Below are 24940 nucleotides of genomic sequence, written 5' to 3'. Positions count from 1 at the left end.
GTTACAGGACCCACAGTATGCAACTAGAGAACACAGATCAATTAAAGTGCTGACAAATTAACGCAAGCATTTCATTTAGCAACATGACACCGTCAGCAGCCGCTCTCCACTACGAATTACATGACTGAGTGACACAGCTTCCGAAAGCCATCGCTTAATTACGCAACGCTCTGAAGTCAAGCAGGGTTTTTACATGGTTTATACATTCTATATTTACATAAACAGGCATCAGCTATCTTTTTTTTTTTTACTATTTCTAATTTTTTTATTATTTTACTTTGATTAGAATTTAAAAATATGGAATCAGAGAAAGACTGTGGGCATTCAAAAAGTGAAAACCAATTACTTTTGGCTAGAAAATATGGTTTATGTGATGGGACATAAATCACAGCATGTACACCCACCCGATAGATGCAAAAATACCAGTAGTTTGAAACCAATTCACTATTAAAATATAATAAAAATAATGTTCGGTTTAATAACAGCCAACATGAGTTGTTAATTATATTCCATTAATATTATTAAATTATATTTTATTACTTTTTTAAATAAGTTATAATTATTTATTTTTTTAGAAAGATATTGTGGCATCATGACCACCCTACAGAAAACAAACAAGCTTGTGATGTGAAACACACAATCCTATAGCAATAGCACAGATCATTAAAAGTAAATTGCAGTGGTTGTTTTGAGCTAGGCCTGACTTGGGGGGCATAAAAACAGGCCAGTGTGCAGTTTCAAACCAGGAATATGCTCTTCCATCTCTACACATGCTCACTGAAACACAAGTCCCTCGCTATGAGCTCTCAATTATTTATTATTGAACAGAAAGAGCAGCACTTCTCCCCAGTCTTACTCTGCTTATTTTCATTTCCATGCCACTGTAATATTACCATTAAATCCGTAATTGTTCAGTAAATTCACGATCGTGTCCTTATTGAAGGTGTGAGAAAAACTTGTCCGCACACATTTACACCCTTCTATCGAGTCTGAGCTCGGAATTTGGAATAATCCTTCTGAAAGCACACACATGAAGAGCTATCTGTCATCAGAAATAAGCGTCAGTCTGCCTGTGTGCGGTAATCAGTTACAGGATGTCTGACAGGGGTAAATTTTATCTCTCTTCTCACCCGGGCCATGAGAAAGCGAGCTCAGATTAGATTAAGCACATCTGCGAGTTTGATTCTGAGAGAACGGGCCCCTGTGGCCCTTGTGACAGCCTGTAACGTCTGCAAGAGGGCTTGTAGCAGCCGCGGAGGCCCTCTTCCCTATGCTGGGCCGGATGAGACTGAAGTGATGAAGGGGAATGATTAATGGGCAGTCGGCGCTATCAAAGAGCACAGCCAGCTCAAAAGATGAGAGATTGCTTTCTGACGATCATTAAATCCTGGTTGCCACATCTACGAGTGTGCACTTTTCATCTGGATCCTGACGGGGAGTGAGGGAGCGCCTTACGGCCGAATGAAAGAGATGCAGGACGGGACACAGGTTTATGGTGGAGAAGGGTTTCCATAAGCTAAAAGCCCATTTTCAGCATAGTCTGACACTGCCAGTATCATCGTAATGCTGTTTCTTCCCCTCACCTCCTCATTATTTTTTAGAGGTGCAAGTAAGATGTCGTTCAGAATGAGGGTGCCGTGTTTTTAATATATTGAAGTCGTCTTTACTGGACGCAAGATGCTGAAATGATCAATGACATCATACTAGCAAGTTTAATTAGAAAAAAAAAAAAAAAAAAATAAAATAATTGCAATGGCCTCAAAGACTCAAAATGAGTCCTTCACAATCAGAGTGTTGGGTTTCTTAAAATAAGTTAACATTATTTTTTACTGGACACAGCATCTCATGGTAAGATGTTGAAAACAACAAGACATGGCAAAATTATCAATGATGTCAGAAAAAAATACAAAAAAAAACATGTAACATTATTCTGTAATGCAGCATCTCATGGTACATGACGTTAACAACCAAACAATAAATAGATACATAAATAAACAAACAAACAAATCAACATTTTTTTTTAAATCTTTAAATAAATAAAAACAAAGTAAAAACCGAGACACCTTGAAATTAATCAGTGATTTCAGACCACCACATTTATTTAGAAAGGCTAAAGAGAGATAAACACGAAAATGGTCCTAAGTACAGAATGACAAAAAAAGACTCAGAAAGTGCTGTCATATTTTTAAAGGGACACCCAAAAATTTCAATTCAGTCATCAGATACTCACACTTATGTCATAGTCATCATGTCAAGCTTGTAAGACTTTCATCTGTCAAACACATTCTGAAAAATATCTTTCTTTGTCCTTACAATTACAAGTCAGTGGGTCAAATGTGGCTTTCACAATATGAACAAAACCAGTTCTTCCAAACGTCTTTTATGTTGTTCATAATAATGAAAGTCATTCAGGTTTGGATCAACATGAAAGTGAGTAAATGATAATTTTTTGGGTGAACTATTCCTTTAAAAGTTGAACATTTTACATGGAACAAGATACTAAACGCAATGAAGCCTATAAGAATGATCAAAGCTCTCTGTCCAGTGCACATTTAAGCTCTTAAAACACTTTACTCACTAAAAATGTGGATAAAATGTACCCAAGTTAAGTTTAAGTGACGTCTGTAACAAAGAAGTGCAGTGAAGTACTTTCAAACTACATCAAAACATATAAATGGGGAAAACACCTAACTACCAAAGCATTTAAACTCCTCTATAGGGACTTAATAAAGCAGCAGTGAACATACATTCACTTTTCGCTGTGTGAGTTTGAACACTCCCCAGCAGTGAGCTGAGAAATTACCAGAGCTATGCAGAATCAGGTCATATGATCCTCTGTCCTCAAAAAGAGCATCAAAACAATCCATTCTGAACAGCTACGGCTGAATACTCATCTACTCCAGGACCAGCACTGCGGAAAAAGGCCTTTAAACACTGCTCCGACTGAAAGCAAATAATGCAAAGCAGTAACTGAGTGAGAGAAAATATGTCTTTGTATTTAGGTGGGAGGGAAAAACTTAGAGGAAGTGTAGGAAAAGAGAGAATGCGATAAAAGAAGAGAGAGGCTTATCGCATGCTACAAGCACACCGTCTTATCCCAGCAGGTCCAGGGTTGAGAAACAACGGCATAAAGGCCAACCTGGTGGACAGCAGAGGTGTTACTCACCCAAAAGTACATCATCATTTCGGCCAGGAGCAGGTGGGCACTCACAGATGAAAAACAGGTGACGTGTGGGTGCAGAGCTGGCCGTGTGGCTTGGATTTTTGGTGCTTGAAAGTCCTTTGCTCTTCCCAGATCAGTCCATAAAGAAAATAAATCAAGTTGAAGCAACAACTGTTGCAGAAAAAGAAAACCAATGGTTGACAAGAAAAAAGAGGAATGGGCAAAGGCGCTGCTGTCCCTGCTCTTCAGTTTCCTTTTACTTTCCACTCCTGCTTTCTTATTCCTATAACCACATAAGTGGCTTTTTTCACATCACTCACGCTGCACGTCTTCTGCCCTGTGTCGTTCTGTTCAGGGTCTTATTGGCGAATGGGAGAGTTTTAGAGCAGTCACTCCAGGAGGTGTTTGGCAGCTGTTCCCAGCATTCCTTCAGTGAGGCTGTGTTCCTCCACAGGGAGGGGAGTCCATTGCCATTAAGGCACTGAAACATCCACGAAGCAACTCAGAATCCAAGCGCAGAGAGGAGGGGAGGGAAAGAGAGGAGCGTCTGCTCTACTGGCTGCGGATACTGCTGCTGCAGCAGCTACCGAGCGAAGCCGGCCAGTGGAAGGGATTGAGAAGACCGTTGGAGCAATTCTTTCTCCTCTCTCAGTCTCGACTCTCAGCTGATGTACATGAAAAGTCTTGCAATGTGACGATGAGGCAACAAAGACCCGCCGGAGGGGGGGAAATGGGGGGGTAAAGGCGTAAGTAACTAGGTAGGGCGAGTCGGCGTGCAATTTAATGCCTTTTGCACTTTCTTGTGTCTGTCTTTCCTTTCTTTCTTTTTTTCTCACCAATCTTTTTCTCAGTGATAGTGAGGGAGTGGAGGCTGGGGTTTCAGTGGGAGAGGGGCTTGCAGGATTCCGGCTGTGCTCTCAGCCAATCAGAAGTCAGAGTGCGCTGGTGGAGAGCAGGGGGAATTGCTTGACAGGTTGCGTGCTATGAGAACGGGGCTGCTCTTTTGGTAGCATTTTTTTTTGTGTGTGTGTATGTGTGTGTGGTTTTAGTTTATCTAAGTGATCTGTACGCAGCCATGCACCATGTTGATGGAGTGTGTGTATGGGGGGGGGGGGTTACGCTGCCGTTTAACATCTCAGCTGTCTCAGCATTTTCAAACCCACACTGCCAACAGGCAGCTACAGCTATCCTAAATATGAAACTCTGTGCTGTAGCTCGTTCATAATTTAATTTGAATACTAATTTGGCTTTATTTTGTTTAGGTTTATTTTGATTCGAATAAAGCATGTCAGGTGGGATGCTGTGTGAGACATTTCATGTTTTTCATTGTGCTTTGGAATTTTTATTGGTGCAGTAAATCAATGCAAGAGTTCTGATCAGATAAGGGGTAGATCATTATCTATACACTATCTATCTACTATCGTTGTGCATATAAATGTACATTAGAAGCTTTATTTTTTTAAAGTTCTGCCCTAAAGAAGCTGCATCAATGATAATGAAGGATATTCCACAAGACTAAATATTTAATTTACACACACGCACGCACGCACACACACACACACACACACACACACACACACACACACACAAATCATGTTAAAAAGATTGCATACCTTTGACAATATACAATATTGAGCAAAAAGTGTGAAAAAGAACAAAAGTGTAAAAACTTTTAAACAGGATAATTAATGTAATTTCAGTTATTAGTCTTGTGTTGAATTTATGTAAATATCTTTCATTAAATAGTTTAATAAGTACAGATTTTCATTTTCATTTTTACAATTTCTACGTTTGCTTCTTTTTTCCACAAGGGCTATGCAGACTTATGAGCAGGGCTGTAATCTATAAACATGTGAACCTCAATCAGTTTCTTTTTCTTACGGAGTCTTCACAGTGAACCAATAAAAGAATCTTAAATTGCATTAAAGAAACTGTCTTATCAAACCATGAAGTCTATTTCAAGTCAGTATCATAAATAAGTCAAAAAAGAGATGACTGATCTGTACGGTTCTCTGTTTTTTAACAATATGAGGAGGGTGGAAAAAAATGGCTGAAAGACAAAAATAATTTAGGAGCTTGAGCAGGTTTGAGCATCAATACAATCCTGTAAATGTCTTAAAGTTAAAGTCACTAGCAACTGCAAATGATCTTGGGGGAGGGGTGGGGGCATAGTGATATAGTAAGTGATATATAGTATGGATATAGTGAGACAGGCTAGTTGTTACATTTTACACACTCAGTAATTATCAGTTTAGGTTTATTTTCTATATAGACACAACACATTTGCTAACTAAATGAGAAAACACACATAAATATGCAAATTTGGGTAATTGGACTTCTGACTCAAAACCCTATATTTACTGAAAGTTGGCCGTGTGACAACTAGCCTCAGTCTCCCCTACTGTTGTTGTTCTTCTCGTAATATTTCTGTCCACTCCATTGCTACTCTGTTGCCTCTCAGTGCTTCTCTCTCTCTCTCTCTCTCTCTCTCCATTCCTTCAATGGCACTATCTTCACTGTTTTTCCCCAGCATGCCGAGGGTGCTGCTTGTTTGGGTTAAGCACTCAGAGGACGCCTGGCCCTGGGGATGTCATTTTTCCATTACAGAGACAAGAAACCTTTTCTCTCAAATGAAGAATGAGGGAAAAAGTCAGAGCCCTGAATTGGTTATGCTCCTTGTCGGGTTCTCTTACTCTGCCGACTCGCGATTCGTTTAGTCAATATTTAATGCCGGTGTTGTGCAGTACACTTGTCTGTTGGTCCAATCCATGGGTTTGATCTCCATGTCTCGCCTGATCTTTCTCCAGGCTTATGGGCTTGCGCCGAGATGTGATGCTGAGTCTAAAACTGTGGCACAAGCTTGTTAACGGTTACACACTTTGCTCTGATGTGGTGCAAGGAGAGAGAAGGACAGACAGACAGAGGAATAAAGAAAAAAAATCCAGATCCATTACATGCATTCAGCACAACTGCTCAATTTATTCGCACACAATCATGCACATCTCACCCTGCCTACAGCTACTAATGCTCTCTTCGCCCCACCTGTGTATAGATGTCAAGCGGCGTGAAGTGTAAAGGTGGTTTTTTTTCTTCTTCTTTAAGCAGGGCAGATGGGCAAGGTTTGGTCTGAGCAGGTCCAGGCTGAGCCAGTGGCCAAGCCAGACTGTCTTAATTAGGAGCTGGCTGCTGCCAACGGCAGGTGAACACATCTGGGATACCATAACGGCCGCAAGCGCAGCAGGTCTTAGAAATAGTGCAAGCCTTGTAATATTCAATGGGAGCAGACACGAGTGATTCCCCTTTTTTAACCCCCATACTACAACCCAAAAGTGAGCAGAAATACATCTACATGCCACAAAAGAGTCAAGCTTCCATGCTGCGTGTGCCTGCCAGATATTAAAAGTCTCTGTCTTTGGAGGTTTGCGTTCGTTCTGTGTGCTGCCAAGGCCCAAACAGCCCCAGAGTGCTATCAATTACACACGTTCTGCTGAAAAGCTGAAATTAAGCTCTGAGCGCAGTCTGACAGGATTCAGCACTATGTGTGCATCTGTGCAATGGCGATTGGACGTTCGCGTTTCCTTTGTCCCCTGTACCTGCCCTCCACGGCCTTTGTTTGGAAAGAAGATGACACAATCACAGCGTGTCGCACTTAAAGCACCTTATAATGAAGTTGAGTCCTCCCTTCTGTGCACACACACACACACACACACACACACACACACACATATATTATCAGGCATTTTCGCCCCACTAAGCTATACCTTCCTCATCAGTGCTTTACTCAACATCATCATTTCTGCCTCTATAAACTCAATGGAGCTGCATGCCCCTCTCCTTCTCTCTCAAAGCACTCCCTTCCAATTACCGTGCCAGTTCATTTATTCATTAACCCCACAAAGAAAATTGAGGGAGACTTAATTCAAAAACAACCGCCCTCCATTTCTCTCCATCTGGTGGGGAGGCTCGATTCTCCAAACACGTTCAAGTGACTTAATCTAGTTAAGGTGCAGTTTAGCATCTGCAGTGGAGTTGGTGGGGGATTGAGGAACGGATTAGCATGCAAGTCCATTTTGAATAAAAGCACATTCCAATGACCAAACCGGTAGCGGAAGTGACATGCATGGATGTATGGACTGATCAAAAAACAAGCAGATAAAAGGCAAGGTACTTTTGTGCTTGATTACAGAGGCATTGACTAATTCACTTAATTTGTCAAAAAGGAATGTGGTTTGGAACTGAGGCAGAACTCATTTATAGTGATTTGAGAGGTAGGATGCTGATGCACTTAAACGCTAAATGTGCTTTAGCTATTTGAAGCATTGTATTTCCAAATGCCATTAGCTAAATTTCTTATCTCCAAAAATGGAGAGTAAAATTAAAGTTTGGGAAAAGTAAAAGTTGGAAAATGTAATTGCTTTGAGCCTTCCAGCTATGGCAACCAACATTCAATCTAAATTAAGTAAATACTGTAAAGCCAAATTAGGCACTGGACTATAAATGATTTACTACTTAAATAAATTCAACAAAAAAAGCAATCTTTGCTATCTGTGCTGCATGAAGCCAGTAGAATTTAGAATGGAGTTCTAACATAGTCATATTCACAAGCATAAAAGACAAATGGGTCACACTTTATTTTAAGGTCCAATTCTTGCTATTAAAAAAACCATTAACTACGACTTTTGCTTCAATAAACTGCTAATTTGCGTAGTAAGGCAGTTGTTGAGTCTAGGTATTAGGTAGGATTAGGTATGTAGAATATGGTAATTTAAAATAAATGCTTTATAAGTGTTAAGAAACAGCCAATATGTTAATTATAAGCATGCTAATAAGCAACTAGTTAATAGAGAGAATTGGTCCCTATACTAAAGTGTTACCGACAAATGGGACTTTACTGTAATACTTGTATTCGAATTAAATTTAATGAAACGATTAGGATTTATATCTTGATGGCAAAAGTGTTCATTTAGTAATTATACATGGCTACTTATAAATGTCTCTCAAAGTTTCTGCCCACAGAACAGAACAGTGCACCATCATACGAGTAATGGCTAGAAGGGCTGTGATAACTAGCAAAACCCGACCCCTTAAGAACTGAAGTTTCCAGATGTGCGAAACACCTTAAAATTCAACAGAGCTGAGATTCAAACTAGCAGATTTAACAATCTCATATTGTCAATTAATATTTCTTGTAAAGTCAAGCAGTATTTATATTAATATGTGGGAAAGAACTGTGTGGAATGTGTGCAAGCTTGTTTGTTTGCCATAAATTTAAGAAAACCATAAACAATTATGGTAATATTAATATATGGGAAAAAAAAGTTCACATTCTGACCTGAATCAAATGATGTTACATTCTCCCAGTAGACAACAGTTGAACTACATCCCAATTCTGAGGATAGAGTTTTTGTTTGAAACACGTCTACACGCTCAATTGGCAAAGCAACGAAAAACAAGTTCCCTCAGAGATTTATTCTTCTGATCCTTCAAATCCTTTTTTATTTTAATCGAGTACAAGGCAGTGAATTGCTCCAGCTCTGCCTCCTCCCTGTCCTTCCCTTCCTGTATGCTAATATTGTTTGACATATTTCGGAAGAAGATGGAGTATCAATATTGATCAATTCCAAATAGATAGAGGCACTGACATGCGCTAAGATTACAGTTTAATTAAAACTTGAGTAGCCAACTAATATTCAGTTCTTAAACAGACACATCATATGCCAATGCATTATCTACGCATTTAGATCTTCCATCACTGAGGAAGAAGGCAGACAGGGAAATCAGCAAGGAGAACATGACATGCGGCTGCAAGATCATCCCCATTCCCTTTCTACTGCTGTTCTCTGTGTTTGGGCATTGCTGTCAGAGCAGAAGCTAAAATAAACCTAGCCACAATGGTGTGTATAAAAAATGGATACCACCAGCTCAAGTCCTGCCCAGCCAAAACACAAGTGATGTCAAATTCCACCTGCCAGCAGATATCCTGAGGTGGCACAGGGAGCAGAGAGGCAGCACCAGCCATGCCACCAATCTGGAAAACACAAAGAAGGCATCCACTTACCAGTCTTGTGACAAGGGGCACCCCGAAATGCCAGAAGTGATCGTTCAGTAGCCCACTATACACTACGTTTCCAAAGAGAGCAATGCTTCCGGTTTTACACAGCCCGTTTCCTGGTTTCGTTTCTGCAGGAGGAGAAAATACAATTAAGGAATATTTGGAACAGATTAAATAGCAATATACAATTACTAGAAACTAATAATAATAATTATAATAATAATGATGAAAGAGAAATGAATATGGGAGAGCTCTAAATAAAAAATTAAGGTATGATGTAAAGAAATAAAAAGAATGGAAATAGGATGCAAGAATAAAAGTGAAAGAAAGAAAGAAAGAAAGAAAGAAAGAAAGAAAATTAAATATGGAGAAAAAGTCAGGAGAGTGGAAGGAAAAAAGAAAGGAAGGATGGAAAAAACTAAAAATCTAAAGGAAGAATGGAAAGGAGGGAGGAAGGAAAACAAAGGGATTATTAAAGGAAGGAAAAACAAAACAACGCTGGAAAGAAGGACAGAATAACAAAGAAAGGAAGGAAAAATTAAAGGCTATGGAAAGGAAGGAATAAAAAGCAACAGGATAAGGTAAGGAAAACAATGAAAGGAAGGAAAGATAAATAAAGAAGGAAGCATGGAAGGGAGAAAGAAAAACAAGGCAATTAAGAAATAAAAGAAAAATGAAAGATTCTATGAAGGATGGAAGGAAAGAAAGATGAGGAAAAAAGTATGAAGGAAGGAGAGGAGGATTTAAGGAACAAAGGGGAAAAAAATCAAGTGAATGGAAATAAATAAATAAGGATGGAAGGAGAAAAAAAAAAAACAAAGATTCCAAATGGGAAAGACAAATATATTTTTGACAATGTCAATATGTCACATCCATAAGTCATCAGTCTGTGTGTGAGAGGCACAATGAGAACTTGGAATGTGATCAACAGTGGGGTCACTCCTGCTTACACAGCAAAGCAAACTAACAGCTGCATTTAACCCCCTTTGGGTAACACACATACTCACAATGATCAGTACTCACAAAGACAAAAATAAAACATGACTGACATTACACACACACACACACACACACACACACAAACACACACACCCACCCCTTATACTGTACCACCAGTTCAGCTTAAAAAAATCCCCGTTCCCCCAGTCTGAATGCGGACCCAGAGAAGTGCATGCGAAGATTGCGATGCGTATTAAATTATTCCCTATAAATGCCAAGTACAGCAAAAATATGCATTATGCCTCAAAACAATAGTGAAGCGCATATTGTGGAGTGCACCACAGCAAGCCATGCATTCATTATTGAAAAACAAAAAGTAAAAAGGCCCATTAAAATGTCACTTGTGCTCTTTGTGGCTGTGGCGACACATGAGTTTTAGTGTTATAAATGGGCCTTGCGTTATTGTTTATGGTGGCTGCTAGCCGCAGGCTACCCGGCGGTGACTGTAAAGTCCACGGATCACACACCACGAGCCTCCGATGTTGCTCCCTCCCTCTCTATACATCACCCCATGAATATTCATGCTACAGGGCCGTGCTCCAGCCAATCGATCACAACTATAACGCATTTATATCCATGATACATGTGGCGGATTTTTTTGGTGTCTAGGAATAAAAAGATATGGCCTAATTAGCAATAAAACAGCCGCTTCGCCATAGATTTGGAGGCCGAATGGCGCTCCTGCTCTTTTCGCAGGTGATGTAATTCAGACAGTGGCGCGTTGCATCACAGGAACATGTCGTAAGGTGAGACTCGAGGCGGGGAGGGATGGCTGTCATAGCATTTGAGGCTTCCCTGCTGTCTGCTGGCACCGGTTGAAGCTCCTTTGGTGTTCATGGGCATGTTTCTCTCTATGCCTCACCTGTGATTAATTATTGACGGTGAGATGAGGATGCGGTAAAGTAAAGCTGCACTGACATGCTACACTGCAGATACATTACAACAACCCCACAGGCTGCTTCACTATCTCTTCACTGTCTTTTTTTCTTCCTTTTCCCTGGTTTTCCCTCATGCGCTTTGTCTTTAAAGCCCTCTTCTCTCTCTCTCTCTCTCTCTCTCTCTCTCTCTGACAACCTTTCTTAACTCTCTGTATCTCACTCTGCCCTGCAGTTTGGCAAATTTGACAAGAGCTTTAAAAACTGAGCGAAATGTCAAAGTTGTCATAAACAGTGTGTGAGAGGGAGTCTTTTTGGTTTGATAAGGAGGCAATAAGAGTTTGATTTAAGGCAGAAAAGAGTGTCATCACATCTATATCTGCCATCTGAATATCTCCGTCCAGGGTTCGTCGGTGCGTCGCTGTGCACTCATTCAAATGAATGGAGGAGTTTAGGTTGAAATTGAGACTGTATTATCTCGCATTTCTCTGCAAGGATGACAATAAGTGCCGTAAAAAGGTCCCTGCTTGATCTGTGGGGAAGCACCTGGCTTTGAATCTCAAGTGCAATGTGAGAGTGGAGGATTCTAGGACCGTGATAACAGGATAATAAGAAAAGAAACATAAACAGAAAGCTCTATAAATGTGGAAATAAATCACTTTGCAATGGCTTTAACTGGAAAACAAATGCTCTTGTATGTATTGCATGAAAAAAAAACAACAACAATAAAAAAAAAAAAAAAATGAACAAATGATAGACCTCTTTTTCTCAGAACCGACTTTTCAAGTTCACACAGTTTCATGGCACAGTAAACATAGGTGCGTTCTCATATTCCACGAACATTTGGGCAAAATATTGTCTAATATTTTAATTCATTTTAATCCTTATTTGAAAAATCTCAAATTTGACGGTTAAAATCCAAAGATGAGATCCAATAAGATCCAGTGTTTATTCTAGACAGCGATTCCTGCACCACTTTTCACTGGTGATGCAACTCACCCCACTGTTAAATATACTGTACAATTCAGAGGCAAGAGAATTGATATTTGATATGTGTATGGAATTTAAATTGAAAGTGAAATGAATACTTCAGTCACCAGTAGGCGGGGAAAACTGATTGAGTGCATCAATGAATCATTAATTCAACTGTTTTGTTCAAATCGCTGATTCTGTGTCTTGCTGTATAAGAGTACACACATCAAATGCATCTTCATGTATTTTTCTAAATATCAGCACAGCTATAATTATTTGTTAATCTTTCTGCTATACTTAAAAATTTCATGTTTAATTCAATGTGTTACTTGCCATTTATTTGTACTTTTTTGTTTCAAAGTAAATACTATTTTTTCCAAGGTTTGCAAAAGAAATTCAATGCAAGCTTATTTTAATTGTCAGTTTTCTTTGGTTAAACAGCATTGTAACACCATAATTTGGGGCCCTTTTGTTCATTTTAAAAATGTATATTTTAATGTAGCAAATGAAAATGTTCCATTTATAATTGACAGCAATAGCTGAAAGAGGAATGCTCATTTTATCAAAATGGACATTAGAACTACAAATTAACAAAACAACAGAAAATTTATCAAATACTGAAGATCCAATAACATTTAACCACCAGAATGTGTCCAAATATCTATATATGTATTGTTTTAGAATTCAAAACAATGTTTTGCTTGAGAAGTGTGCTTGCAGTATCTTTCTCAAAAACAGATGACATAGTTTGACATTTTGCTGTGTAATGCACTGACATTCATAAATTTTTAAATGTGGTCCAAGTGCCCAAATACGTTAAGGGGCAACTGTATAAAAATAACTACCTATAACACTGCAAAATATTTCAAAATCTCCCTCTTGTTATTGCCAAGTGAGCAACAGGGATGACATAATGTCTGCCTTCCTCCGGCTGAAAGCTTCCTCCCACAAGCCCTCTGGCTCTGGTACTGGGCATCCTGTCCTGGGCCTGTGCTTCCATTAGCCACACTGACCCGGATCTGTTCTGGCATCGCTCTGATACTAGACCAGTGGACATGACCCTTCCTCTCAGCAGGGCAGCTCTATCAGGACCACTGTCCAACCCAAACACACCAGCCACACCAGCCTGTCCATATGGCAGTCTCACCCTGCCTGTTTCTGGGCCAGAGCCTGATTCACAAGGGCTGGAGAAAAAGAAGTCCTCTTCTTCCAGAGCCCTCTCCAGGGCATCTCAATGCCTCTCCAAACGATGTATTCATTACCCCTCCTGCATCTCAGGGGATGCTCAAAAGCCTTGTTTCAGAGCGGAGAGTGTGGCTGTGTCTGTTTAAACACTGCTCCAGTCCTACTTAATCAAGTGCAGTTGGAGGGGCAGTCCGTGCCGGCGCTCTGATTAATACAGCATGAAGCTATGGCGGCAGACATAGCTTCAAGGGACGTGAAGCATTAATAACTGTATGCTGCCACTGTTTCTGCTGCTACCTCCGCCTTCCTGAATTCTAGAGAGACCATGAGTACAAACAAATACCAACTCAATAGGTGTCATGTAGCCGGGATGCTGTAAATATCATCATGGGAACACTGGCCCAGAGATTCATCTCTGGTAATTGGATTAGGTATTTTTTATTTATTTTATTGATGCAATTTGTCAATCAGACTAATCATGACTAATCATTATAGTTTGTGGTTCATAGGTTCACAATAGTGAAATATCATGGTCATAATCATTGTCTCATTATCACCAATAAAGACATATTTTCATAATTTACAGTGGGATCTTGTGATGGAAATTAAACTATAAACTTTACTGTATATTGACTTCCATAGTCACTTTTTGTATTATGTTTTCAATGTTTTGTCTGCTAAAATAAAGGGGCTGGTCCGACTACTTAAAATTATATAAAAAATTTTTATTTTGGTCCCACTTTATATTAGGTGGCCTTAACTAATATGTACTTACATAAAAAAATAAGTACAATGTACTTATTGTGTTCATATTGTATTGTAAAACACTTTTGCTGCTATTGAGGTGGGATAGGGGTAAGGTTAGGGAGAGGGTTGGAGGTATGGGTAAGTTTAAGGGTGGGTTAAGGTGTAAAGTATGGGTCAACAGTTTAATTATAAATGTAATTACAGAAATTAAATACAGATGTAATTACATGTAGTTTTTTTTTAATATAAGTACAATGTAAAAACATGTATGTACACAGTAAGTACATTGTACTAAATCATTATTTAAAATGTAAGTACATAGTAGTTAAGGCCACTTAATATAAAGTGGGTCCGTTATTTTAAAAATTATGAATAATTTTAATATATTGATAAATATTACTTAATTAAATTAAATCTGACAATGAAAATCTAACTGAAATCTTTTTTTTTTTTGCTCTTCAAAAAAAGACTATTGTTTTTATTAAAGAAGATACTGTTCTTGAAACTTCTTGAATCACAAAATTAATTATGGTTAATTAATTAAGCTATTCTGGCACACTTTCCGATTAATAATAATAATAATAATAATAATAATAACTATCACAATAATTAAAGGATTTCTATTTAATATTAACTACACTGTAAAAAAAAAAAAAAAAAATCCAGCAATTTTATGGTGAAATGTTCAAAATACAGGTGAAACACCTGTACAAACACACACACACACTGTAAAAATAGGCCAAAATGTGTTGTATTATCATAAAGGAATTATATATATACATATGATATAGAATATGATATAGAATATTATGTTGGACAGCGGAGAACTGATGTGGAGAACCATTGATATACACATTTATTTATGTGTTCATTATTTAAAGGAATTCATTGCTTTAAAAGAGCACTGAGAAAAAAAAAACATGGAAAATCAAATGATTGTTCCACGGCACAGAGCTAATATAACGCTGGTAGTCTGGATGTATGTACATTGAGATTTTGACTCATCTGTATTAAATCCAGCAAAGGCGGGGGAGAGACTTTTTTGCACTTGAGCGCACTATTGACGAGAACACTAAATAAATACAATGTCATCAGCCGAGCACTAAATATGCTGAGGTCTCCAACCTGAAATTAAAAATCAACCAGAAGGCAATATTGATGGAACAGGGGAAGTGATAGAATCGAGCAAAATGAGCTTTTGAAGTGTTGGGGGGGGGGGGGGGGGGGGTGCTATTTTGCCGCATGATAAAAAATGACTCGTGCCCACTGCTCGTTTCTTTGTTTCCACCCTTTTGCTTTACGATTCTCCCACGTGTCGAGTTTCGCAATGGTATGGTCTGGAATAATTTATTAAAATATGAGTAAATCAATGGTTGTTGTCCTCATTGATTACTTTGAAATCATAAAAGAGCCATGACAAGAAATGCAGAGTAATACAATTTAATTAAACTAAATATCCTCCCCCTGTGCAGCCGCCTGATTAAAGTGGCAGTCAAATAAAACAGCATTTAATTGGCATACAACTCAGAAGCTGTTTGCATGTTTATTTAACATTGCGGAGTATTAATAAAAAATTAGAACCCTAATTGGCCTAACTTGTACAGGCAAGAGCAAGCTCCTGGCTCCACTTCCCCCAACAGTTTAATGGACTGTGACTGAAAAATAATCCCAGGCTAGTTTAATATTTCTGCAGTCATATTTGATGAAAATCCCTGCTCCCATTGGCCAAGAGCCACACATTAAAAAGCAATCATGGATACCTGGGCCTGCTGGTGAGAATCCCCAATAGAACGGACCACTTGGAGCGGCCTGGCAGAGAGAACTGTCCCAGCAGGGGGAAGACGAGGATCATTAGTGTTTTGCATATCTCCAGTGTGCCATTTCGCAGGTTCATTCCCAGCCAGCACCCCCCCCCCCCAACACTTCAGAGCCCCATGTCATCCCACTGGCATGCTACCAGAGACAGCTGGAAAGCCCCCTCCCACATATGCTCTCTCTCTCTCTCTCTCTCTCTCTCTCTCTCTCTCTTTCGCACTTGCTTCAAACACAGACCACCAAAATAAGTGCTGCTTTGATCAGTGACCAAACATCTCAAACGAGCAATGCAAATGTCCAGCCCATTGAGACCCTGCAATTGCATTTTTAGCTTTCATTCCAGAATTACACCAAAAGCCTATATATGATTTTGAATGGGTAAATAATAATAATAATAATAATAGTAATAAATAAACTATATATAACAAGTATCTTCTATAGCTTCTGAAGAGCAGTAAAAAAATAAAAAAAAAATAAAAAAATAAAATAAAAAAAAAATAATGTAAGTTTTTTTTTAAATAAGAAAAATCTTCATTCTGTTCAGAAGTTTACACTTAATTGCATTATTTTATACACACACAATATAAATATAAATTTAAACATAACAAATGTAATCATATATGAATATTCATACTAAATATACTTTTTGTCAACTAAAGATAATTCAAGTATCCTTATATTATTATTATTATTATTATTATTATTATTATTAACATATAAAATTATTGTACAATTATTAAATTATTATTATTAAAATTACTTCTACTTTTTTTTGGTGACAGACCAATAATAGAATTAATAATTCTTTTTTTTTTTTTCTCAATGACACACCTAGAAACCACAATTTCAGGCCTCTGCCACTTTTTTAAGCAAGTACGCACAACATCAGCATACAACAACGCTAACTGACACATCCACACAGCTGAAACGGATGGCTACAAAGAAAAAGAGACATATTTCTGACAGCCCTACTGTATCGCTCCAAAGCAATCACTCAAAAGCATCAAAAAGCACCTTCCCATGCAGACTTTATTCATTTATATTGTATAGCACGAGCTGCAACTTGATTTAGATGGAAAGAAAACACCAAGAAAGAAATAAAGCAAGCTGCAAGTGTAGTCTGCATACTGCTGAGGACTCTTTCCTCCTTGCCGCTCTTTCTTGATCTGCTCTGTTTTGTCACCCACAGCTGCCAGAAGATTCCCAGGAGTCAAGAGTCACAGAGGCTTCGAGTTCAAACTCCTCTGTCAGTTTTCATTAACTGTCTGTGTGTGTGTGTGTGTGTGAAAGAGAGAGAGAATTCTGAGGATGACAGTAACTGAGAAATGTTGTAAGGTGATGAAAGCACATACTGAATCTAATGGCTACTGGCTGGAATAGGGATGTAAATAGTGTGTGACAATATAATCACAATGGTAACGATAAGCACTAAACTCAGTTTAGATTGCATTTTTAAAACTATTGTGCAGCTCATTGTGCATTAAAATAAAATAACAGTTGCAAAACTTCTACAAATATAGACATAAAATCTAAAATGGCCAATTAAAGCAAATAAAAAGCTTTTTATGCAAGTTTAAAATATTCTTCTTTATTGACTTCTAAAACCATTCACTATGGAGTAGCATAGAGTTTACCTGGGTTTTTCTTTAGATTAAATGGTGCTTATCTCTATTTTTAGTATATAATGGATAAAAGTGGTTTCTTATTCAATCTTATGATTATTATTTTGCAATCAGTGGTTTACAGTGGTTTGCATTAGGACACAAGTTTACTTTGAATTATTATAATTATTATTATTATTATTTTATTTTGGGGGGGGGGGGGGGGATACATAAAGGTGATACATTTCTCCCCCAGGAAATCCCTCTTTTGATTAATTTATTTCATCATTGCTGAATAAAATAATCTAGTCCTTTTATATTAAAATAAAAACCTTACTGACCCCAACATTTCAACAGTAGAGTACATATATACCATCACATTTATCATACATGACACCATCTTATTCATTTATCATTGACTTCCCCCCACCCACTCTACAACCAGAGCTGACCTGCCACCAGTTGAGAACCACTGTTATATGTTTTAATGCATTGATTTTGAAAAAATGATAAACACACACACACATATAAACAGTCACATTCAGAGTCTTTAATGGAGGAAGTGCCTTTCAATGTGTGTGAGTGAATATGGCCATGAATGTGTGTGCTTGTGTGTAAGTCACAACTATTGTGATCCCTTTGCTAGCCTCAGGATACCTTGTATTGGAAAATCCAGCACAGGAGGTCTAATTGAGGAGCTTGGGGAGAGGGTCTATTAAAGATCAAAGCTGATTGATTGAGCCTGACCTGGCAACCTGTGTTCTCCTGTGAACTGACCACATGGAGCCATTCCCTTAACGAAACCAGGGTCAGGAAGGACCAACACACACACACACACACACACACACACACACACACACACACACACACACACACACACACACACACACACACACACACACACACACACACACACACACACACAAACACACTCTCTCTCTCTCTCTCTCTCTCTCTCTCTCTCTGAAGACAAACGCACAAACATTCAAAGATAAAAAAGAAGTGATCTTTAGATCTTTAATATGTCTGGAAATCGTGCCAGAGTTGGAGGCTTTGGCAAATTAAATGACTGTGACACATCCTGACTGGCATCACAAAGGGAATTCAACGTTACATCTCATCCCAGTAATAAAAAACAAAAAATCACTACAATTCATGCAGGCTTAAAATCAGCCAATGACAGGGAGTGTGTTTGATGTTTCAGGCCCAGAAAACTCAACAAATAAATCAATGTGATCTGCCAAAAAAGTTAATCAAACCCATAAACAGCAGCAGTGGGTGAAAATAAACAACTATTCAAAGCATATCTATCTATCTATCTATCTATGCAAATTTTTCCACCTCAATTCATATTCAGTTTAAATTCAGGAATTAAACTGGATTTTAAAAGGCATTCTCAATTCAATTCTGAATGGTGCAACACCCTTACTTTGATTGGCTGTTCTTCGTAAGTGTATTTTATTTTATAGGACAAGTGTCTTGACAAGGACTCCTGGAGGACCTTGATAATGCAACTCATTACCTGGTGCCACAAGTGACTGAAAGCTCTCAAGAAAGGGTTAAGGTTGTTTTCATTACATTATACAACAAGGACCAAACCGTTTGGAAGGGAAAGATACTGGGATATTTGTTAGGCGGTACACAGGTCACTGTAGTGAGTTTATAATTTATGACCACCATCACTGAAACGGGGTGGTGTTGGCGCAGTGGATAAGACACATTCCTTTGGTTTGAGAGACCTGGGTTCGAATCCACTGTGAGACACCAATGTGTCCCTGAGCAAGACACTTAACCCATAGTTGCTCCAGAGGCGTGCGACCTCTGACATATATAGCAATTGTAAGTTGCTTCGGATAAAAGCGTCAGCTAAATTAATAAATGTAAATGTAAAAAGACTTGAGGTATTTATGAAGAGTCTAAACACACCAGGTTATCAAGGCTTCAAAAAGCCTAAAGTTCTGACCAAAACTTACAGAAAACAGATCAAAACCTATAAAACCAAATAAAAAGTGGTAATTGGGTATGGGAATCTTGGAGTCTACATGCATTCTTCATCATTATAGTCATTACACTTTAGGTGCTGGAAAAGCAAAGTGCCTCTGTTTTCTCCCAAGGCTGTCCTCCAGGCCAGCCTGCCGCTCGCCAAGCATCAATCAAGTGGTGTGTGCTGGCATAGAACCGATCGATGGCCAACACAGCATCTCATTGATAGAAGACAGCTCCTGACTAAGATATAGCATAACTTTTCTGCTGCCTAGTCCAGCAATAGTCTCCAAGGTCAATGGGATGCATTCAAGATGGCAGCGTTACACGTATCCTGGGGTTTGAAGCCAATGTGCATACCAGGGAAATCGTTAAATACATAATGGGCAGCTCAAAAGCAGGCCCCCCTGACGGGAGCCATCTTATGCATGAAATTCTGATCTTGGCTGACTGAGAGGCCAAACTAATCTGACCCCAACAAGACAGCTAATAGGTATTTTAGTTACACCACTTTAATTACAGGCATATAAGACTCATAATATATATATTTTTATTTTTCTGAAACCATTCAATTGTTTGCTTAAACGCAGTATATGTAGCAAGGGCTTTATATAATATAATAAATAAAAAGAAAACAGATAGAATAGAAAAAGAATAGAGCAAGCTAGTGTCACAAATACATAAATATGCATTATTGAAATATAGTAACAGTTATGATAATTATGTATTTATACAGTAGGATATGGATACATTTAAAATAAATATTTCTTGTATTTGTGACTATAGCTCACAAAATAATATTCATTTCACATAATTTTAACGATATTTAGCCAATGCATGTTGTTTTGTGTGACCATCTTTCACAAGTGTATGTGCATTGGGTCACAACTGTGTAAACCACAGTCACACATACAGTAAATTAACATGCATTTGTGAGATATGCAAGTAAAATAAATATGATTTAATCAAATATCTGGGCTTTCTCTTAATCAACTGGTACATGGAATATGTGACCTGACACACAACACATACAATCCTATACACAGTATGAAAATGGCCTCTGCGACCTGTGGCATGAGAGGGGCCATGAGAGCTGGCCATTAGGGAAGAGCTATAGGTATGCACAGGGCTCAGGTAATTAAGTGCAAACGCAGGCAGGGAAAGCAAGCCTCCAGATTTATGTGGCGTAATACTGCTCACACTGCATTCCACCACCTCCTCTGCCCAATCTCATAAAGCATTAACTACCTGACCATTCAAACGCACTCCATCATTCTCTTTTCAGCTCTTGTTTTTCCACTGCCTAACTCTTATTCTCTCCCTCTCAGCCAGTCTTTCTCAGGTACCTCCCCTCCACTGGCATAATGTGCCACCTGCCTGTCTGACGATTCCAGGCCAAGACATCAGTAATAGGGAAACACTGGAACAACAAGTTTGTTTTCTCTTTCTTCTATCCCTTGACCCTAATTTTACACGACACTCAGGGTCATGCGGAGGGGGCAATCTTCGATCAGTCTCTCTCATAAAACCCATTGGCCCCATATGTTATGCTACATTGAATGAAAGCAGTAGGTTTTGATGTAGAGCAACATCTAGAAACACAGCGTATTTAAGTTACCATGACTGAGTTTGAAAACTAACAGACATGGTAATTCACCCTCCAATGAACCTGCTTTAAAGGACAGTTCACGCAAAAATGCTAATTTTGTCATTATTTTATTTACAAAAAGGACCGTGTACATTAATTGACATTCGTGAATGTAAATATACCCAAATTAGCCCAAAGGCTAGTTTTCATTGGTAGTCTCTTTGCCAGATGTCATTAGGGCAAGCAAACTAGAGGAAAAAAAAAACAAACAAAACAATATCAATAAGTAATATAAGAAAGAATTATAGAATGAAAATAAACCTTAATAAAAGAGTTTCTATTAAACTGAAAATCAAATAATTTAAATGTTGACCCTTTTACATGTGTTTTAAACCAAGACATGAGTCCAAATAAGTAGCCCTACGTATTTATATTCTGAAACAACCTGTAATCTCTCTCCCAAAATTAAAATATCCTGTTTTATATCAGCACTATGTCCTTTAGAAAAGAACAAACAAGCTGTTTTTGACAGGTTTTATTTCAGATAACACTGTTAAGTCAGTATATGATTTTTGCCAGAACATGTCAACTTATTTGCAACTTCTTCTGCATTTTTACCATGCACCAAAATGACTGTATCTTCAGCATAAATTATGATATTACACTGCTGACACCATGGATAAATCATTAATATACAAGCTAAAGAGAACTGGCCCCAAAATGGAGCCTTGTGGAACACCAGTTGAAAGACATCGTGAATTGGATTTATAATTATCAATAATTACTACCTGAGAACAAAAAGAGATATAAGATTAAATAAAATTTACAATTGAGTAATTCATGTAAAATAATATTATGATTTACAGTATCAAACGTTTTCTGTAAATTGAGAAATACAGCCCCCAACCATTCCACCTTTATTCGTTAATGCCTTTACCTTTACAATAAAATAAAAAGTAGCCGTTTCTGTTGAATGATTTATCTTAAAGGCGAACTGCATCGGACGTGATTGAAAAACTAAATAACTAATTTACTCACCCTCCTTTCATTCGAGACTTGAATGCATTTCTTTCTTCCGTGAAATAGTAAAGAAGAAAATCTGAGCAACTTTGTTGGATAAAAGAACAGTGCATGGGGACCAGGGGCTGTCATGCTTCAAAAAGCATAAAATAGACCATATAAAAATTTTACTAAATCTTCTGAAAACATGATAGTTTTGTGTTATGAGCAAACCAAAATTTAAGTTCCACTTCAATAGGCTGTTGGAACCAGATCAGTGAGTCGGACTTCAGTCCGAATCATTTAGACAATGTATACTTGTCTTTGTCAGAAATCGCATACTCTCTGAGTAGGTACTTCTTTTGAGAAGTAAATACTTTGAGGCATGTGGTATGAATTAATGAATGTTATTGAAATTTGACATACCAGCATCAGTTGTGTTGCTTCACTGATATGTCTACTTCTCTCACAAACTCTCATAAATATACTCTCACCTAGTTTTTCTAGAACAGATGTCAAGATTTCAATGAATAATGGCTTAAATTTTAGTCTGTTCAACACAAAAGCAAGTATGACTTTGTAAAAATTTAAATATAGCGCAGAAGTCATATTGACCACTGTTATGATACTTTTCAGTAATTTGTTCTTATCTAACAGACCAGGTATCTAATAGACCAGAAAGTAAACAATGACAGAATTTTAAGGTAAATGTTCCTTTAAAAAACCAGCAGGAACTGAAACGTCAAACGTGCTCAGTAAAATCAATGTCATATTAAGGCAGTGTTAGATGTGGTATACAGAGACAATAAATATCTATGATAACAGAATGGCTCACGAGAGAGCTCTGACCTGCTGTAATGCCACAGTGCTGCGGAACAGGGGAGTTTGAGGAAACAAAGGGCTCTGGATAACAAAGTAGACAGGTAATCAATAATAACCTCTGATGCTCATAACCGTCTGGTTAGGAACTCTGTCTCCATTTCAGATACTATGCCATCACTTTGTAACAAGAAACAGACGCTTAGAGAGATAACAAGTCAAAGAAATACATCAAATAGAATGGCCATGCTGATCTTTACCTCATGATCTGTCTACAATGTACAACCTTGCTCAGGGGAATTTATTAGGGGAATAGCCTGGGTGTGTTTTGCACAATTTGTTCATATTATAAAATATAATCAATAAACGTGACACAAAAACAAGAAGAATCCACATTTCCATGACGCGTCGCCCTTCGGCAAACAAATCACGCTTAACGTTTACATCCAGAGGATTGCTGTTGTGAATCTCATTCACAGACAGTAAATTGTCAGAACATTAAGGGATGATGGAGCACCTGCCCTGAACTATGGACCCCAAACATTACAGCTCAAGTCGATGAACTCAACCTTTAATTGCATTATTAAGTGAGATAAGATCCCGTAGATTATTATTAATGGCCGCCCTGGGGGTTAGACTATCGCGAGGTTGGATTATCTATCTACGAGTTTCATAAGAAGACTTCTATGCCTTCAGTGCCGCCAAATAAACAGGGAATTCTAATAGAGTTCCATCAGCAAGTATTAGAGTATTCATAACAATGCTGGTCATTGCACACAGAGTGTAGTCTGACATTAAACATAGACTGAAGAAAAGAAGCGGTTGCTCTATATGCAGGACCCATTTCCTTAAGACAACCTTCCTTCTCTTCAATAGATGGATAAAGGTATTGAGTGTGCGTTCAGGAGGGACTAATGCTCTCCTCACCTTTCTATATATTCTCATCAATGCACTAATTAATCAAGCAGGCTGGGACATACCACAAAGGGTCACAGTGTCTGCATCCGAAACCGAAGGCTTCTGCCTTGCAGTCCAGGCGGTCAATGACGACACAGGTATGTGAAGACATCAAATGAGCGTCTTAGATTTAGACAATGTTTAAAAGTTTGGAGTTGGTAAGATTTCAAATAGTTTTCTGATGTTTTTGAAGAGGTAAAAAAAAAAACCCTGCATTGTAAAGTGTAATTTATTCCAAAACTGAATTGCCAACATCTATCCCTCCATTCTTCATTGTTAAATGAGCCTTTAGAAATCATTCTGATATGCTGGTTTGCTGCTCAAGAAACTTCTAATGGACTCCAGTCTTTTGAAAATTTCTGTATGGTCTTGCCAAATTATTTTTTTTTCTTTTCTCTTAAACAAACTTGTTTCAGACAGGCAACCAAAAAATCATAACAGCCGTACAAATGTTAATGTAAAAATATATATATAAATCTGCAAATAAAATTCAATTTGTGTTCTTTCCAAAATATTTACAGTACTGACTGCAATATGTGTTTTTCAGTATACTGTATGCTGATGTATTTCCTTGCCACTTGACTGTTTCCTCCCTCGGTTCTTTCTGATGTCTGAAGCTGGGTGCAAGACTTTCTTAGCAGGAAGCAGAACTCAACAAAAAAATAAAATAAACTAATTAAATAATAAAGTCAAAAATGCATTTTTGGATTGTCAGCACTCCTGCTATTGAGTACAGAAACATTATGAGATTTTTCTATATGCTTTAAGTTGGATCTCTATAAAATGTGAGCTGTACCACTTCTTCCAAATGGCACTGAGGTGTTCATTAGTGCATCTTCTCTGAGCTAATGCAAGTGGGGATGGAGTTGTTTGTTGTCACTAGGAACAGGTGAGGGTTTAAATGCATGCGTATACACTTGCCCTGATGAAACTGTATGGACTTTTTTGGGGTTCTTCATCCTTTTTACAAGCCCCTTTTAAGAGAGAAAGCAGAGTCATTTTTCAGCTCACACTGTGTGGCTTTTAAGACGAGGAACCTTTGGGAAGCACAAGACTAAAGTTACTAGAATCCATGAACAGAGAACAGTGTGACAGTCACAAATGAGTAAACAAAGCAGGCATGATTTAACCATTCATTACCCTGTAACCAGCTATTGTTGTTGCTTTTTTGAGGAGGAGTGGAGG

General features: G+C 38.1%; 1 protein-coding gene across 4 annotated transcripts in view; it reads right to left on the bottom strand.

The window, feature by feature from the left end:
- LOC128025396 (RNA binding protein fox-1 homolog 3-like) overlaps window positions 1-24940 on the bottom strand; it is a 388629-nt gene that overhangs the window by 135756 nt on the left and 227933 nt on the right. For all 4 annotated transcript variants that reach the window (XM_052611731.1, XM_052611727.1, XM_052611728.1 and 1 more), the window contains one exon: window positions 9222-9343. In XM_052611731.1, the coding sequence (XP_052467691.1) occupies window positions 9222-9343 (122 nt within the window). The remainder of the gene's footprint in view (window positions 1-9221; window positions 9344-24940) is intronic.

The sequence above is a fragment of the Carassius gibelio genome, chromosome A12, assembly GCF_023724105.1.
Source record: "Carassius gibelio isolate Cgi1373 ecotype wild population from Czech Republic chromosome A12, carGib1.2-hapl.c, whole genome shotgun sequence".
NCBI lineage: Eukaryota > Metazoa > Chordata > Actinopteri > Cypriniformes > Cyprinidae > Carassius > Carassius gibelio.
Note: the sequence above shows the minus strand (reverse complement) of the source record. Positions and strands in the feature narration are given on the sequence as shown.